This window comes from Excalfactoria chinensis, chromosome Z, assembly GCF_039878825.1.
Source record: "Excalfactoria chinensis isolate bCotChi1 chromosome Z, bCotChi1.hap2, whole genome shotgun sequence".
Classification (NCBI taxonomy): domain Eukaryota; kingdom Metazoa; phylum Chordata; class Aves; order Galliformes; family Phasianidae; genus Excalfactoria; species Excalfactoria chinensis.
This window is the reverse complement of record NC_092857.1, coordinates 36,968,848-36,988,132: the sequence shown is the minus strand read 5'-3', so window position 1 is coordinate 36,988,132 and position 19,285 is coordinate 36,968,848. Positions and strand designations below refer to the sequence as shown.

Sequence of the window (19,285 nt, the reverse complement as noted above, 5' to 3'; positions counted from 1 at the left end):
ACAGTGAATGTTCTGGTGGAAGCAGAGGCGATCCCAGGAGTCCTAGAAACATACAGACAATCAGAGTTTTGATATCCTTTCCCCAAACCTCTGTGTTTCACCTGGGGAAACCTAGAGGCTTATTCTGAGACACAGTGCTCCGGAAACAGGAGAAAGTCCTGTTTATGGCAGTGACACCTGGAAAACACAATTCCATGAGGACTTTCTGACAGTCACCCATGAGATATAAAGTCCCTCAGGAGCCCATGAAAGTCAGGCTTGTCTCCTGCTGGTAAGGGCCTGTGAGATTCTGCGGGGCAGTGGACAGCTCTCTGTGTTATCTTAGAGAAGGTGCCAATTTCACTTTACTCTCTTTCATTCCCCACCTCTCTATCCTAGAGGAAAAATAAATTACCCACAACACTGCATTTTTTTGTGTCCTACATGCTAGAGAGGTGAAATGGTATGTGTGCTTATTCTGAATGTTGCATTCTTTTCAGCGATGATCATTCTGAATATTGCATTCCTTTCATCAAAGCAGAAAAAGGTTGAGGCGTCTCACAACTTGGCAGTGTTTTGACTGTAAGTCACATAATGCAGGAGGTTGTTAATGTTACTGATTAGTTACAGTTGGAGTAGTAATTCTGAACAGTAAGGTACATATAAGACTAGGTTTGAAAGAGTGCTTTTCAACCTTCAGCCTGTCCATAAAAGGCCTGAGCACAGTAAGGGGGATACAGCAGGGACAGTGCTTGCTGCTAATAGCTTTGGTGATTGCTTGTTATGGAAACCCACTGCAATAGGTAGATCGTAGTAGGATGGAATAGACACATGCCTGGTCTTCTGTCATGACCATTCTGTTAGTTTGTTTGTTTCCCAAACTCCTGTTCATCTTCTCTTATCCTCTTATCTAGACATCCTCTTTTCTGTTGGTACTCTTCTTGTTTCCTTTTCCCCACTCTCCAGGGCAAGGCTGTAACAACTTTTTTTTACTAGAGGCCTATTAGTTAAAAAGTGATCCTACTGAGCATAGAGACCCCTATTAGAGTAAGATGACCTCTTTTGGGCTAGTGCTCATCATCTTAGGTTTATTCAATAGGGAAATGTCCCTTGCTTTCTTTAGAGATAAGACAGTCTTGAAGAATATAACTTCTTCCCTCTATTTTTCTGTCAGGACTTCCAGAGTGAGAACGTGGATACTGGGAAGCTGTCTGGCATTAAAGAGCAAGAAATTGGATTGAGTTTCCTTTAGGAATTGTCAGATGTAACTCTTGTCAGACAAAATATGGCTTTATGGTCCCACTTGACTATTTCCCTAACTCAACAATTCTCACAGAAAATGGAACCCATATCTCATTTTTCATCAAAGATTTTATGTTGATTATGATCACAGAACCTTAGAATCATAGAATCACAGTGTTGGAAAGGAACTACAAGATCATCTAATCCAACCATCCTCCTATTACCATTGCTACCACATGCCACTATGCCATATCTTATACCTCCTCATCCAGATGCCTCTTGAACACTGCCAGGTACAGCAACTCCACCACCTCCATGGGCAGCCATTCCAGTGCCTGACCACTCTCTGAGAAAAAAAGTTTTTCCTTGTGTCTAATCTAAATTTCGTCTGGCTCAACTTTTGTCCATTGCCTCGGGTCCTGTGTGTTGCCTGGGAGAAGAGGTCAAACCCTCCTCATCACAACCTCCCTTCAGGAAGCTGTGATGATGGAAAGGTCTCATTAAGAGTTAAGTACCTTTAGCAAATATACTACAGTGCATTTACTATTACTCTGTAAAAACCATCCTATATAACCAGATGTAAGTAATGTGTCAAGATTTAATGACATTTTATGACGGAGTCTTCATAAAATTGTATTAATTCAGTTTCATCACTATAAACCTGTATTAATTCAATTTCATCACTACTATGTTCATTGTTCTCAGCAGCAGACCACCCATTCCCTCTTGAAGAAAACTATGCAAAGTTCTCAAAAGATTTAAAAATTTAAATGAAAACAAATCAAATCCACAGTTCAGTAACTTGGAAGACATTCATTTAAAATGTCAACATTTACATAGAGTTATAATGCCAGCAAGGCACTGTTTTGTCAGTATTATCAGCTAGTTAGCACTAAGCCAACCAATACGGTGAACATGAGACTTGGATAATAACACTTAGGAAGTTTCAGAAGTTTGAGCATGCATATAGAATGGGTCTTGCAAAATGCTTTGGGTTCCCAAACTCAGAATTGTTATAATGTGAGGAACATCCTATCAGGAGAGAATGTATTGGTGCATCTCCTTTCTGTTAATGAAAACTGTGAACAGTTTTTAAACCTAAGTTTAAAATTCCATTATGTGATATTACAGCACTGTAGCAGTGCATCAACCGGAGGACTTAATTTAACCAATGAGGAAGCTGAGCATGTATGAAGAAGGTACCAACTCAGTGCTGCATGTTTGCAATTCCATACTCTTCAGAGTAGCATCATCTTTTCTGGAGGGGGAAGGTTTTTCAGAATGCTCTCATGGGATACAGCGAAATATGTTATGGAAAAGCAAGGTGTAGCTTGATACTTCCCACTCCTGTCTTCTCCCTTGGCCATATACCACCAGCATTTGGTGAAGGATGTGAAGAGTACACTGTACAATCTATAACGTGGTGTGAAAGTCCAGATGGCCCTTACTTGAGATGCAGCAGCACTGGTGCAGAGTCAGAAACACTTTCAGGGTTGACTGTGATTCTCTTCTGTGTCCTAAGATCCTCTATTAATGAACAAGTTTAACAAGCTTAATGTCACAGGGCTGAATCAAATTCATGGGTCCAAGCCTTTTGCAGATGTAAAGAGAAGTCCAAGAGCTAATAGCTCTGGAAGTTTGAAGTTTTAATTGCTGCTTGAGTTATAGATTGACACTAGTGCAATATTTCAAGCATGTCTTCAGGAATAATTCTCAGTATGAATTAGGTAAGATCAGTATAGAATTTTCAAATTCCACAATAAGTATTTTTCTGCAATAGCAGTTACTGGTAATTTTAATGACCATATTGTGTATTGTTTGATCATATTACATATTGTGCAATGGACAACTCATTTCAGAGAGAATCCATATTTCAAATCATGTGTGGTGCCATAATACCAGTCAGGGGCTAGAAACTAGAATTCATGGAAAGAAAACAATAAAGAATCAAAAGGCATCATCAAGACTTGAAAAGAAAAGGAAAATGGCAAAGACCATGCCATTAGTTTGTTTATTGTCACCTAGCTGGGCAGCAGCCTAGTTTTTCCTCCCTCAGATCCCTGATGATGTAGATGACTAGCTGCATAGACCACCTTGTTGATAGCATCCACATATACATTCTCAGCGTGGGTAATGAAAACAGTTCAGGATTGTAATTGAGAACATTTTTCTTGGTCTTTAGGCATGCAGAGATTGGCACAGGAAATAAGAATTTCCTAATTCTCTGAAATATTAAGGTTATTTTTTCTTCCTTTGAATTCATGAAGCTATGATCTGCCTTCTTCATACTTACCACTGGAGTGCATCTCTGAACTCTCTACGTCATCAGTACTTGGCATATTTGATCTGACATGTCTTGTATAGCTCCATACACATAGCCTTTGTCCAAGCCAAAGTAGCTGACATGAAATGACTGACATGCCTTTTGCACTAATGGTTCCTCATTCTATGGGAAAGACATGGAAACTCAGTAAATTTGCCCATATCTTTAGGATTCGTGAATCTAAAGATTCTGCCCATTTTATTGCCTCTTGTACTGTGACAGTTTTCTAGCCTTGGTGTCTGTAGGCCATACAATAAATTAACCATCCAGGAAAAGAAGGTGGTTTCATCAGCACTGAAAAAACTTGACTATCTGAGATATTTCATCTAAGAATTATGGTGCTCCCATGTGTTGTACGTTATAGAAATATTTTTGTGATTCCCAAGGGAGAGGTAAAACTACAAACCAAGTTCTGTTTCTTCCCTCACCTCTTACGGTGCAATTTGACATGACCGATAGAGGCAGACATACTACATTAACCTACAGTAAACCTGAATATATATATATGTGTGTGTGTGTGTGTATATGTAAGTATGGAAAAGGGTTATGATCTTGAGAAACAGTTTTCAGACTATTTCAAGTGTAGAGATTTCATAGTGAACATAAACTGACTTTGAGTGTCTGCACTACTGCACCTGCTATATGTTGATGTTGACTGCGCACTGATACTGATAGTTAGCATCTCTTCACATCACAAACTTTGGCTACAATGGAGACTTGTAGAGTCATTTTCCAGTGCACATTTAGATTGGTTTTAAAATGTCTTTGGCCCTCCTATGCCAGACTCCATGGGATTAATTGAAAAAGTGAAATTTTATAATTGTTTGCTTTGAAAACCATATCTGTTGTTCATTAATATTGCATTACAAATTGTTTTACTGCTGACTCGGACACAGTATATGATCACCTCAGAGCCTGAGGGGATTTTAGTGCACTGTTTCATCTGATTGTCTGCAGGTACCTGATATCTCTCTTCATTTCGAGGTCCAAGCAGCAGACACTCAGGTGCTCAGATGGGAATAGTAATAGCGTACAAGAGTTACAGCAACCACATTTTTAGAGCAAAATACAGAATTTCCTATGAGTTGAATATTCTGAGTTGTCAGTCTTGTGTGACATCAGAATGATCAGTAACAGTATGGTGTTGCATAACTTGATATGGCAAGGTGAAAGTATATGAGTTTGTTTTAGCAAAAATGTACCATCTGCTTCCACAAGCCAGATCTTCCAAGTCTTATCTCTCTGCTTTTTCTCCAGAGTCCTGTATTCCCATCTTCAGAAGTGAATCCAGATGCCCACTGAGCCAGTTATCTTTCCTGTTAATTTAACACAGTATACCTCCTTTTATATCATTTAAATTCTAATTTATTGTTTATGCCTAGAAATTATTCTTATCTGAAAGTAAAATAAGTGATACTCTAAAGGAATAGAATTTTATTTTTTTTCTTTTTTTTATTGATTTTATTTTTTATTTATTTTATTTTATTTTATTTTGCATTCCTAGACCCTTCATCCTGTGCCACTGAAAAGCTGTAATCTACTATGTCAGAGTGCTGCAGATTTCCACATGGTTAACTTCCTTTCTGTCCATTTGACTTGAAACTTTTCTTTTAATCAGAAATATGAATCATGTCACCCTCTTCAGTACTTGTCTGTTCTTACCTTAAGAGTACTTCATATTCCTTTCTTTGAATGTTAAGTTCTCCATAATGATTTAACTACTACACATTGTTAATTATGCTTGACTGACCCATTATGATACTGAGGCATGTAAAACACAATGAAAGACATAGTTTGTATACCTTTTCAACTTAGAATTTTAAAAGGATTTTGGAAGAAGGTGAATTATAAGATACCATGGATCATTCACAGACAATTTCATCTGGTTAATTTCCATCATTCCACCCTTTTGGCACAATTATTTTTAGCCCTCCTTAAGCACTGCTGGGACATTGATTAAAAACCTCATTTTGAAAATGTAGGGACACAACAACAGCTTTTCAAAAGGCCCTTCTTCAGAACTGTGTGAGTAACAGGTGCCTGAAAAAGGTTAAGAAGGGTTAAGTATGTAGTAACATTTTCCTCACATACTCAGTTAGCCTTCAGCACTCCACTGCTCAGGCATTTTCTGGGCCAGATATGTTGTCATCATGTTAGATAGTCCTTGTCAGATTTTATCCTCCATGAGTGTGCTTAATCACTTTTTGATCCCAGCTAAACCTTGGGTGTTTGCAGTATCTTGTGGCAATGAATTCCATAAACAACTGTTTGTTACATGACTTAGTGCTTGGTTTTGCTTGTTATGAACACTGCCACCTATAAATTTAATTTCTTCTTTTGTGGTTTTTGTGTTACACAAGGCTGCTAGTGATTGTTCTTTCTCCATCTTCTCAATGCTGCTTGCAGTTTCACTGAGACTAATAAGTAGAATTTTATCTCTAGTGGCACAAAACTGACACAAAATATCAAACTCAAGTTCCACAACTAGTGAATGTACTTTGTAATAAAAGTTATTGTGGACATGATTTTGGTTTTCAGAGTCAATACTAGTGGTAGAATTAGGAACTCTAGACATGAGACCCTCTTGAATAAAAATGAGCTAAAGCGGTGTTAAAAGTGGAAGCTGTTGGTATATAATCTTCATTATAGTTATTTCTTGACTTATAACCTCATATGCTGAAGTGGTGTGGCTTGTTATCCAAACTGAGACTGTGAAAATAATATATTTGTGAAAATAATATATTGCTTTTCTGCAAGTGGGTATGGCAGGACTGATGATATTTTAAGAGAAGACATTGACTTTGTCTGCAAGGCCATGGTACAGAAGAAATGAAAATAGCAATTAATTATTGATTTTTTTCTTGTGCTTTGAGAAACATTTTCCTGGATTTTATTAGGAGGAAAGAGCAGATATTCACAAGAGGGGAGAGGAATTCCATTTCAACAGCAAGACATGCTAATCTTTGCAGAGAACATATCATTGCAGTTATATCACCCTGATATGGGGAAACAATCCAGAAGACCAAAACACAAATTGTGAAAGTTACTCTAAATGCTGTGTAACCCCAAGTTTCCAGGATGCTTTATTAAGAGCAAATAAATGAGGCAGTGTGGTTCCAGTTTAACAAATTAAAATCAAGCTGTATTAAGGATGCTAGGTATCTACTTGTCACATGTAGCTATTTTAAGCAAATGCTGGGCGGTGTTTCTGCTTTCTTGACTACCACCCTGATTTGCAAAAGGCTTGCCCTCCACTTGTTACCAGAGGAACGCTGTAGAGATGTATGCAGCAGTTAGGCTAAACAATGTATAGGTCAGGATCATGGCTGAAACCCAAGGGTTGGGCACTCAGCTTCCTAAGACTGAGCAAGTAAACAGATTACTGTTTCTGCTGTTGGTAGAAGTAGCAGCGCTGGTCTTCAGAGAATGTACATACAAGCCACCATCACACACTACTGCAGTGTCACACTGAGGGAATTGTGGGAATCTGTAGATGGTAAATGTAAATAAGGGAGTCTGGTTTCCAAATCTATGCAATTGATTGCTGTGTTTTTTACTGCATGAATTCAGTATAACCAACTACTTGAAGCTGGAAATTATTGTATTCTATTGAGCTTGCAAAAGCCAGAGGTTAGCGTACTCATGGAGAGCAGAAGCCTCTCAAATATGGCCACCATTGTTTAACAGAAGGAGAGATTACATCAGCTGGACCTTCATCTTTGATTGTCCTGCAGAACCCTGACGGAGAGCTTAGGAGTCATGAAACCCTCTGTAGTGACCTCAGCACCACAGATCCCACTGTTAGTGTGGTAAGGATAGGCTGCAGCTGTCATTCTTTGCAGAAGTGGGTCATCCAGTTGTCCCTCCCCCTTTCCCAAGTACGAATGAGTGAGGGATGAACCTGGTGTGAATTGACTGATTCACCATCTTTACACATTTCTTGCACTTTTCCTGGTTCTTAGCCTCTATCTTATCTGCATATCCACAGACACAGTCTGTGGATTTGGGAACAGCCTGTTTATTCCACATCAAAAACATGGGTTTCTCCCAACCTCACCCATAGCCTCCTATTCCCAGCAGGAGAACAAGGCTTCATTTGCTTGTTCTTGGTAAGAGAATAAATCAATTTCCCTACAAATGTCAGACAAGAGGTCTTTGTGTTCCCACAGTGACGGGGCAGTGTCAGTGAAAGCAGTGACTGGAGATGCATATTCACAGATATATTTTCACATGGCATACAGAAGTTGCAGTGACTGATTACCTTGATCTTGACGATAGTCAGATAAGGGCTTACATCTATAGTAGTAATATTAGTGTGCCTTAATGTTTCCATTGAATTTTACATGAAAATTAATGGTTACATTAAATGGATGGATGGGCAGATGGATGGATGTGTACAAACTTGGGCAACAAAAATCAGCTTCCACAAGGTTACATACTATAGGGTAGTTTCCTTCTTAAAACAGAGGCTGCTGCAACAGAAAAACCTCATAATAATCCCCAGTGCCTGCAAAGCAAGATATGCAATTTATGAAGCCAGAAGGTGAGCAAACTTCAGCACTCTAGCACTAGGTGTCCTGCTTCAGGGCTAAGACATGGTGATCCTTGAAGCTTGATGTTTGCCAATAAGCCAAAATAATGTTCAAGGTATGTTCATTTGGCATCTTTCAAAGTGATAAATTCATTAAAAAGAAATGAGAGCTGAAAGTGATGACAAGTTCGATAACACTGTTTTGTTGAAAGTAAAGCATCTCATGCACTGAACAATGTGTCAGTTTCTCCTTGGAGATCATCATAGCTCACTGATGTAGCATAGCAGTCTCCTCCTTGTGGATAGTTTGCATATTGCAAAAGTTAATTCAGTGGACTTTCTGGCTTAGATTCCATCCCAGTATTGTTAGTAAACTTAATAGAAGGCTACAGAAGAGGCTTGCTTGCATAAACTGATGTTCCCAAGTGCACACTCATGGCACAGGAAGGATTCATTCAATTCTAAATAAAAAATGAACAAAAAATGCTGCTACCTTCAGGTGAGAGTCAAGAAAGCTTACCCTTAGTATCCAGACAGTTGTCATTTCTGCAGCATTTTTATAGCTACAGCAAACATGTTAAAGTGATAGCATATTAAGTTAAAACTTTTATATGTTTAAATCCTTCATACCCATAGCTAGATTGAATATAAAGGTGTTGTTCATCTCCAGTGATAGTCTGCTCAGCACATGGCTGTTTGAGTATCAAGCAGCTCTGCAATTATAGTGTGCACATCAGAAATGAATACTTGCATTTTTTATTAAAATGGATTCAGAAAACATCCCTTTTAAGAACTCACAACCTTTAAGGTTTAGTCAATATACTCATACTTACTTTCATTGATCCATCTTGGGAAACACCCCGTAACTGCACTGAGAATTTGGTAACAAGAGTGAAAAGGCACTCTGCCTCTCTTCACTGCTATTAATGACCCAGCTGTGGGTGCTTGGACTCAGCAGGTATCAAAAGCAGCTCACAACTTAGAAGGTTCTGAAGCACATGCTTCATTTTGAGCATGTACCTAACGCAACCAAGCAATAGTTGGCTTGGTAACCTCTGATCACTAAAGAAGAAATGTACATTTATAAATAGTGTCTTCGATCAGTCACTGATCACTGTTTTTTTATGTGGCTGAGCTGAAATTTCAATTACAGTTGAAGATGTTCTTGGACCAGAGGTAGGAGGTGCTCAGACTGCCACAGGTGTTGCTCAGTGTTGCACAGGTTTGCTCTCTTTGTTGCAGTGAAATCTGGCAAAAAAAAAAAAAAAAAAAAAAAAAAAAAAAAAAAAAAAAAAAAAAGACCCCATATAATATTAGTGTTGGTTCTTTTGCAAAAGAGTTAAATATTATTGTCACAAGGACTCTGAGTCTTGGGAGGTAACTTAATGTAGTAGATACTGGCCATGATAGAGTTGGAGATGTCTCAGAACTTCTTATTCCTAAGACAGTGTTCTTCTCAGTTAAGTCTTCTGCTTTCAGGAACAGAAATGGACACAATTCCAGGTGAAGCTATGTGGGAAGACACCAAAGAGTGTTATGGTTTGTGCTTATCTGCAAATTGAATTCCTGGTGAGGACCAGTAATGATGAGCCAGTCTTGCTAGGACTACCAAGAGAGACACCTAGGTCTATTATGTTACAGATTAGCTAATTGCAAAACTACCATTTGGTGGTCGTTTGTCACCATCACTCTAGAGATAGTAATGTTACTGAATGACACTGGGGACTAGGCTCAGAGCTGTACCAGAAGTACATTTTTATTCAGTAGCAAGGAATGATGGGAAAGTTATGGAGAGTGGTATTTTTAATTGTTCTTTAAAAAATCTCTTAATGTAGGATGTGACAAATAAAAAAAAAATAGAGAGACTAGGTTTATTGTTTACAGATTTCATTAATTTTTAAGGAATGAGTCAAAGAAATTGCTGAAAATAACCAATTGCAGAGGCTATATGATGAGCAGATCTAAGAGCCATTTTAATATTTAATGAGACCAAAAGCCTCTCATCACTAATCATCTTTTAATGGCACTTGCCCTTTGGCCGGGTGTATGTGACTGCATGTTTCAAAGGGACTAACTTTTCTGACTTGCTAATGAAATGTCTCTCAAGACAGTAGTAAAAGTGGTGATTTAGAACTGTTTGGTTACCATGTCAGTTTAGTTTATGATAAGGTGGAAACTGAAGCTATCTTCATGCATCACTTTGAACTCTCCACATCTTTGAATTACTTGGTCAAAGATTATTAAAAATACTGATGGCTGGTGTCTTACAGGAGTTCTGCCAGTCAAAGGGATAAACTGTATCACAAGGACTAATCAATCTGATTGAAAAAAGCTTTTGAAAGCATATATCCATTCTCTGTAAATAGAAGTTACACTGGAATCTTCAGGTGTAGGGTCCGTTTTGAATAGCTCTAGAATCTGCATACAGCAGTTTGTGCTGTGTCAGAAGAAGATCCACAGCATATCAGAGATTAAACTTGGGAATCTGCCTTTTGTTTGACATCAGAGAATAAAATAGTCTTCCTCATGTGGCTTCTCAGATAGAGGGAAAAGTGCCTAATGATACACTAGGTGTGAAAGTCTGTGAAAGTTTTGGCATGACTTTCTGTTTTTACAGCTTCAGTAAGTGTGGACTTGCAGCAATGTATGCAACAGAGCTGAGTTCTAGAAGTCATATCTGTGTTTTTGGTACACTGCACTAACACCGAATCACTGACAAATAGCCGGAAATGGGTGTTCTGAGTGATTTAGAAATAGTATGAACCCTGACTGAACTTCTGTTGGGTCTTCTTTCCTTTTGCTGTTTTAAAATAAGAACAAGGAGAGCATTATTTATAACAACATAAGAAAAATCTCACAAGGAGAAATGATGTATTGAATTGACACAACCTTAAAAGTGCAAATACGGTTTCATAAGTAAATGTGTTTTCACACAAGAAAAGGATAATTAATCAAAATTTAGATGTCCTTGAAAAAAATTTTCCTCTTTTCTTACTTCCTTGGAAATAGTCACAACTGCCTTGGTGTAAAAGTTATCAAAATGTTTATATATCTATATCACAGTAGCAGAAGCCATTGTGCTATTTTAAAAGTACCTGAGTAGATTTCTATAATGATGTGGTCCTGTCAGAATGGGAAGTATTTGGAACAACAGATTCTTTATAAACTGGAAATAAAGATTGTTTTTGTTGATTTAAATTACAGTTAGGTGATGAGATTTTATGGAAGCATTTTTGGAAACAAAGAAGTGTTTTAAATGCTCTTCAGAAAGGCAATAATTCAGTAAAATTTCCTGGAGAAGTAAAGAAAAGATGATTTGGGACAGGGTTCCATGTCTTACAAGATGTTAATTATAAGAGAATATGACCAAAGAACTATTAATTTTGTAAAGCTATGTGGTACTGGGTAGTTAATGGAGAAAAAATAATAAGATACATTGATTAACTTTCGAAATTACCAACAGGCAATTTTTTTTTCAATCCAAATTAAGAGATTAAACTGCATGGATTTTGATCATATTACATAATGCTGTCAGTTCAGCGTGGATTTCAGTTGATATCACTGATTTTGTAGGAGAATCATCAGGGCAGATTTCATTGTAAGAATTACTTATGGTTTCCTGAGTTCTAAAATGGAGAGTAAATCTCATCTAATTTAAAGTGGATAAGAGAGCTAAATTAATTAATTTATAGTTCCTTGGTCAGGAACTGCCAAGTAAATGTTCATACTTCGAGTTCAGTTTGTACTTCAAGAACAGTAACTTAGGAGATTCTGCTGAAAAACCTACCACGGTAGTGACTGTCATTTGAGGAGAGGAGTTTGGAGAACAACTCCCCAGTTCTTAAAATCTCCTTGAAGCCAATGGCAAAGGACTGGAAAAGTAGAAACCATGTATGCGGCCAGTTTAATATCTTAATATCCTACTTGATTGGATCTGGAGGAATTATTTCTGCTTTTTTCATTTGTTTTTCTCAGGTTGGGGGTCACACCATGCTCCCCATCCGCTGGATGCCTCCAGAAAGTATCATGTACAGGAAGTTCACCACTGAAAGTGATGTCTGGAGCCTGGGAGTTGTGTTATGGGAAATCTTTACCTATGGCAAACAGCCATGGTACCAGCTCTCAAACAATGAGGTTTGTGCAATACATTTCCAAACTGCTTGTGGGAAGGCTTGCTTTTTATTTGATTATATGATTTTTACAAGGGAGGGACAAAAGTGAATTTATCTAGTAAAGGCAAAAACTTTAATATCAATTATTTATTATCTTTCCATAAACATTGTGGTTTATTTTCTTCCTTTTCAGCCTTTACTTCCCAAGGTGGAAGGAATTCGTTCAAGCAGAACTAGGTTGGAATGTAGTTTCCTTCTTTGTATATGATAGTTTAATTTTGAGAAGGACCATAAGGTAATGAAAAGGAGCTTAGTTTATTCCTGCACTGCATTTGGCTGATTTCAGATGAATGTCACGCATATGATTGCAGAAGTGGTTGCTCAAAAGCATTATTAAATAGATTTAAGGAATCAGTTGCTCTCTTAATTAATGTACTGGGAATAAGAAGTAATGCCTTTCCAGAGATTAGCCACAGTAATATTCAAAAGGTATAAGGATGGGCAAAGGGGTGTTGATGTTTTATGTGAGCAAGATGAAAACGTATCCTCCTCTGAGACGAAGTGTGGTAGAGAGATGGGCAGGAAGAGAAGGTATGGGACAGCTTCCTAACCATCATTTCCTTAGGGAAAAAGGAGGGAACATGCATGAAGTTAGTGAAGTTATTGGTCTTTGGTGTTGTACATGTACAGTGATTTTCAGGATCACATCCTGCTCCCTATGCATCCACCTAGAAATACAGTCCTTTGCAGACTGCCACCAGTGAGGTTGATGTGGTCATCAGCAGCTAATTCTTCTGCAGATGAGACCTAGTAGTTGTCACAGCCATGCTGATTCTTTCCTTCTAATTTCTTGTAGGTGATTGAGTGCATCACTCAGGGCCGAGTCCTTCAGCGACCTCGCACGTGCCCCAAGGAAGTGTATGACTTGATGCTGGGATGTTGGCAACGGGAACCTCACATGAGGCTCAACATCAAAGAAATCCATTCCCTCCTTCAGAACTTGGCCAAGGCATCTCCAGTCTACCTGGATATTTTAGGCTAAATTCTCATAGCATTACTTTTATGGGCTGTGTGAATGAATGTGTTCGACTGCCGCTGAACTCCATTAAAATGTGTTCTTAACTTTGACAGTATTAATGACAAAGTTGTGGAGAAGCTTTTAAAGGGCAAGCAATGTACACTTCTCCATCTGTAGACACAGTATTGACTTTTTAGACATTACTGAGACATATCTCTTCTCTCTCTCCCTCTTTCAGTTTCTATCATCTTTTTCTTCTCTCCTGTCTTTATAATCAATTTGGCTTCTGCATTATTGTAACTCTGCATAGACAAAGGCCTTAAAAACCTGATCTGTTATATCAGCAGACTCTCCAGTTTGCCCACCACAACTAACAATGCCTTGTTGTATTCATGCCTTTGATGTGGATGAAAAAAAGGGAAAATACATTTGACTCGAATTTTGTGATGTCTGCTGTAAAGATACTGAGAGATTTAATGGATTCACCTCAATTTTTTTGCTTCGGCATGTGAGTGGAAAAAGAAGACTGGTATTCTCTACATGAAGAGTACTCCTTGCAGAGAAAAAAGCCAGATGGAAACAAGACAGTGTTGTGTGATCCACTATCTGGAGGAACTGTGGGATCAGATGGCATCAAACTCCACTAAAAACATTGAAATCATTTGATGGAAGGCAAGAGGAGGTTTAGCACTTTCCCTGGAGAGTCATTCTGAGGAGTAAGGGGATTCTAGGAGGTACTTTGCCAGTACCTTTCATTGCCAGATACAAGTTTATGTTAAAAGGGAAAAAGATGCTGCCAGCACTGCACACAATTATGTTGCAACGTGATAAGTAAACACATGCCCTTACTTCGTCTTCTGCTAGGATATTGTCACGCCACTGGTACGAAAATGTTCTCCAGCAAGTCTTTTTTAATAAAGGCTGAAGCTAGGCTTATTAATGTACAGTACTAATTTCAGGATCACACAACAAAACTAAGGATTTTGATAAGACAGGACAAGCTATGGATGCTGGGGCAGATGCATCTTACACTCTGCTTGTCCGGCAACATATTTCTTCCTCAATCCTTTTTCTTTTTTTTCCAAACCGTGCAAGCAAAACTGTGCATGGTCTCTGTCGATTAATGCCCTTTGTGCAGAAGCTGTCACTCATCTTGTAAAACACCTTAGTAGGCATAGCAAACTCATAATGGTATAACTTATATTTCATTGAAAGGGGATAATCAAAGACATTAGCTATGTTAAAATGCCTTTACAATGTTACAGATACAATAGACTGATACTACATGAATAATCTAAAGCATGGACATCACTGGTTATATTTGAGCCATGGCAGGGGATAAAGTGAGATACCTGGGGAAAACAAATTACTCTGAGGTTATGGCTCACTTCTCAGAGTGCAAAGATCTTGAGCTCAGCACCATGTTTGTATTGGTATTAGTGCTGTCATTACCAACATCCAGTCTTTCTTAAATAATTTCTTTTCTGTTGGATGGGCATTGTGTGTGTACTTTTGCATGGCCACTGTGTTGACGACAAGTGCATGGGCATATCTGTTATTTTTCAAACCGGAAGTTGAAGATTTCAAATTTAGAGTTAGGGTTATTTTTAATATGAATTCTTACAACAGACAACCTACCTTATCTATTCCTTAGTACTTTTGCCTCCCTCTGTGAGGGGGCGTTACTGCAAAAAACAAAAAACAAACAAAAAAAAAAACAAAAAAAACACACACACACACACACAAAAAGAACAAAAAACAAAAACAAAAAACAAAAACAAAAACAAAGAAAACCCACAACTTTGTTTTTCTCTTTTTGTTATTTCTGATTGATATGAGCCAGATCAAAAAAGTCCTTCATTTTTGTGTTGGGGATATTTTATTTAATAAATTAAGCATTTTATTTTTGTAAATGTTCTCATAACACATTTAATATATTATTTGCATGCATATATTATTTATTGAGGTACTTTAGTTTTCTTTCTTCTGAAGCTTTTAGAGCTAGCATATAAAGATTTCAAATGTTTTCAGAATAAAACAGTTCACTGGACAACGATGGAGTTTTACCCTTCTCAGTGTCATTCAAAGGGCAGCATTACAAATAAACATGACAGTGTATCTACAAAGCCATACTCAGTATTTCTTTATGAAACAAGATGTTATTTCATAATTGCTACTGAACTGGAAACACACAAAAAGCCAGAGGAAGATTCCTGTAAAGTGGGCCTTAAGATTTTATCTAGACTGTCCTGGAAGTTCATATAGAAAGCTAGATAAAGACTGAGCATCCACTGAAACCCATTCACTTGAGAATTTGAGTTTCATCTTTTAAAGGAATTTGAGTCTGATTTTCAAAATAATAGTGGTTGAAAAGAAAACTGTCCACTGATGCTGTGCAGTGGGAGAAGGCTGCAGGTGACAGAGGGAGAGATGCTGAGTTTCTGCCTTCTGTATACTGTCTTAGGTCTTATGAGCTTAAGGAAGAGGCATCTGGGATGCTTCTTCTACTGAAAAGCAGGCTCCAGCCTGAAAGCAAATAGGTGGGTTTTGCAAGCACTGAAAGAATGAATACCAAAAAAATCAACACCTATAAAACAAAACAAAACAAAAAAACCCAAACCCACAAAACCTTGAAATTATAATTACTGGCATATTCTTTTTTATTTACTATTGAGACTACTGTAGTCATTTCACAAAATGAATAATATTACAATGCATTGTGCAATAACATAGCAGTATGTTGAACTTCTAGGGGACCAAATGTTCTACAGAGCCACCAGTATGGTAACCTTGAACTATATCATTAATGTTCTTGATAGCGCATAAAATGTGTAATCAGAGTAGACAAGATATAAACTGAAGCTATACATATCTTGCATTTGATCACTAAAAGGTGGATAAGTGTAGCAGAATGAGCAGAGAAAAGGAAGAAATATTCTCAAATCCCAGTAACGGGTGAGTATACGTGCATATTCATCATGCTTGCACTGTCCGCTAAATTGTGTACACTGAGTAAGTATGACAATCAGGCTCATTTAAAAAGTCTTTCTGGACTGTGCTATGAACTGATCATATATATAATATATGTGTGTGCTTGCATATGGCTATATATATACACACATAGCATATACATGTATGCCTATGTCTGTTGTATTTTATTTATATGTGCAGACATGCATGCACATTATGTATGGATTGTGTGTATATGTATAAATTTACATACACCTACGTTATAACAAATGATAATTAGAGTGCTATTAATAAATTGATTAAGTCTGCTAAATAACCAAAATCATATTTTCTTTTGATCTTTCTTTTTCTATGTTTGTAAGATTCAGCTTTTTAACTGGTGTGCAGCAGAGGCAATGTTAGAATGCCAGAAATATAAAAAGCACTTTCCTCCCTATATGACTGCATAAAAACATTTCTTCCATTCCCGTCTCACTTGTTGATTCATCACAAAGAAATGAAAGATAAGCTTCCAAGCTCCAAAAGTAGAGTTTGACTGACTGTCATTTCTGGGTTTGTGCTATTGTTGTTTTGTTGTCCTAGAATAACAGTGCAGCTCCATTAGCATTTTATACTCGTCTGCAGTACCAAGAATGAGCTGGACTATTCAGGCTGCAACACTACTTGTAGGACATTGAGAAAGCCGATTCAGCAGTAATAATTGTAGCAGCTGCCACACTGTCCTTCACTCTCAGTTGATCTACTGAACCCAGAACTGGTGGTGGTGAACAGGTATTTGTAAAGCAACAGCACCCCATGATGCATGATGGAGCGTACCCTTGTTAAAATTTCTTTATTCATTTTGATTGGTAATCCAGCATATATTTATATTGTCTATAGTTTAAAAAGTAAATGCCTATATTTTTCTTGCTTGCTTTTTTCCTTTTTTTTCTATATCTTTCTTGCTCACTTTTTCATTTCCTTTCTCCTTCTCTTTCCTCCTTCTTTCCTTCTATTTCTTTCTTCTGTTTCCCTTTTAGCTCCTTTCTCTTTCATTCTCCTTCCCTCTTGCCTTCCTCCTGTCTACTCTTCTCCACCTTTCCCAGATACTGTTTTTGTTGTGGTTGATGTAGACTTTATAGAACACTTTAAAAAGAAATAAAACAACAACCCAGTCAAATGATCAGATCACTGGTTGACTAAGATACAGTGCACATGTGTTAGACTATGTCTGAGTTGTTGCAGCATGTAAGGGAATTTCAAATACTGCTATAAAATGTGAGGGAGGGAGCCAGGGAAGGGATGGTGAATAGATCAGGGTTTCTAATCAAAGATGAAGGTTTTGATAGCACAGGAAGTTGTATTTTCTTGTCAGGGCTGGGATGAACCACTGCTGTTGTGAATCAAGAAGTCCTTTAAGAGCCTTAGTTAAAAAGACCTTTATTTGGGCTGGGGTGGGGGGTGGGGGCGGAATGCTATGTTCATCATAAATACGAAGCGCAAAAAAAAAAAAAAAAAAAAAAAAAAAAAAAAAAAAAAAGTCTACATGTTGCAGGGAAAACACTGTGAATTTCACAATAGCAACCAAGTGACTATTTTGCCATCTTTTAAACATGTCTCAGGAGAAGAAATGGGAAATGATGGGTGTATTATTTTTACCGTCTATGCATTCTAGACCAGGTCTGTGGGGACTTTTTTGTTTGCTTGTAGAAGGTTCCGAGTGATGACTGGCTGGTATTTTATAAACACTGAGTACTTTGTGCAAAGATAATAGAAGCTGCCAATAGTAAGGCCATTTGATTGGAATATGTAATAAAATCAAATCTTTCCAGAGGCCTATATATTGCAGCTTATATCTATCTTTCTGTAACAAAGAAAAGCAGCTAAGAATGTTTTATATAAAAGCAACTTAATTCAACACTGATGCTTAATTGAATAGAGAATCAGTTAATTATGAAATATTTGCCCCAGCCCTGTTCTCCACCTATACTTTATGTATATATATTTCTAGATATCTCTCTCTTTGTCATTCAAGATAAAGAGAAAGATACCTACATATAAATATAAATTTCTATATTGTCACCAAACTGTGACCTGGTATGTAGAACTATTTTTCTTCTTTCTTTTTTCCTTTTCTTTCTTTATAATGTGATGTCTCTGTGCAAATATTTAGTGGTTCTTGTTTTGCAGTTTGTTATAACCAGTCATTGCTTTAAAACTTTCATTGCATCTTGGCTGATTTCGAAGTGATGCCTAGGTATCAGTGTTAAAAGTTTTGTTTGTGAATCATGTGACCAGTTTCTCTCCACATGACATGGAAAGTCTCTTGTATTCCAGTGTATTCAATAAAAATTATGTCTTACAATAAACAATGTCATCCAAAAGAAAGATAAAATGATAACTTTAAAGACCTACAATTTTCATGAAGTGTTGTGTGTTTTCTTTGTTGGAATGCCTTCATATATCTCCTTTCTTTTCGAAAAGAATGAAATTAAGGAAGAGTTTGGTGTCATTAGAAGGATGATAGATTTGCATTCTAACATCCTGAATGAAAATCAGGGCACTGAATTCTTAACTGATAAAAGAGGCGACCCCTATTAATACGAAAAAAAGAAATATTAAATCTGAATGTAATGGTAGAGTCTTTTTGTTTCATTTTGTTTTGCTTCTTGTTTTTGTTGTTGTTATTGTTTTCCACACCAAAGATCATATTTTAACTCATTCATCTGGGGAGCTGGCTTTGCAAATAACCATTTATATTTTAACATAAAAAAAGACCTGCAAGAAATTTGTCTATGCTGTCTGCATGTACTTACAGCTTTTGCAAAATGTATCTCTCAAACTGAAGTTCCATTAAAAATGCAGAAGAAAAAGGTTTGTTCTTTTTAACACGTCAGCCTAAACAGAGCATTAGACCCAAGTCCTTAAAAAATATAATTTTTTATAGAAATATAGAGTACAGAGTGCTTAACATCCAGACAAAAGTTCAGTAGATGGTTGAAGAGCTCCCCATCAGCTATAGATGTAAACCAAACTCCTCCAGGTTAGAGTAAAGCACAGTGAGAGCCACTTTCTTATGTGTCTGCTTCCCTCTGCCAGGATACCTCTTTGAGATGAGGTGAGCAAGAGAT

The 19,285-nt window shown here is 37.3% G+C and overlaps 1 protein-coding gene across 2 annotated transcripts in view; it reads left to right on the top strand.

The window, feature by feature from the left end:
- NTRK2 (neurotrophic receptor tyrosine kinase 2) overlaps window positions 1-18,927 on the top strand; it is a 202,265-nt gene extending 183,338 nt beyond the window's left edge. The window contains exons 17-18 of one of the 2 annotated variants that reach the window (XM_072359872.1): window positions 12,051-12,209; window positions 13,044-18,927. In XM_072359872.1, coding sequence (XP_072215973.1) covers window positions 12,051-12,209; window positions 13,044-13,229 — 345 coding nt within the window. In that variant the 3' untranslated portion in view covers window positions 13,230-18,927. The remainder of the gene's footprint in view (window positions 1-12,050; window positions 12,210-13,043) is intronic. The other variant, XM_072359865.1, reaches the window with a different exon arrangement.
- The last annotated feature ends 358 nt before the right edge of the window (window positions 18,928-19,285 follow it).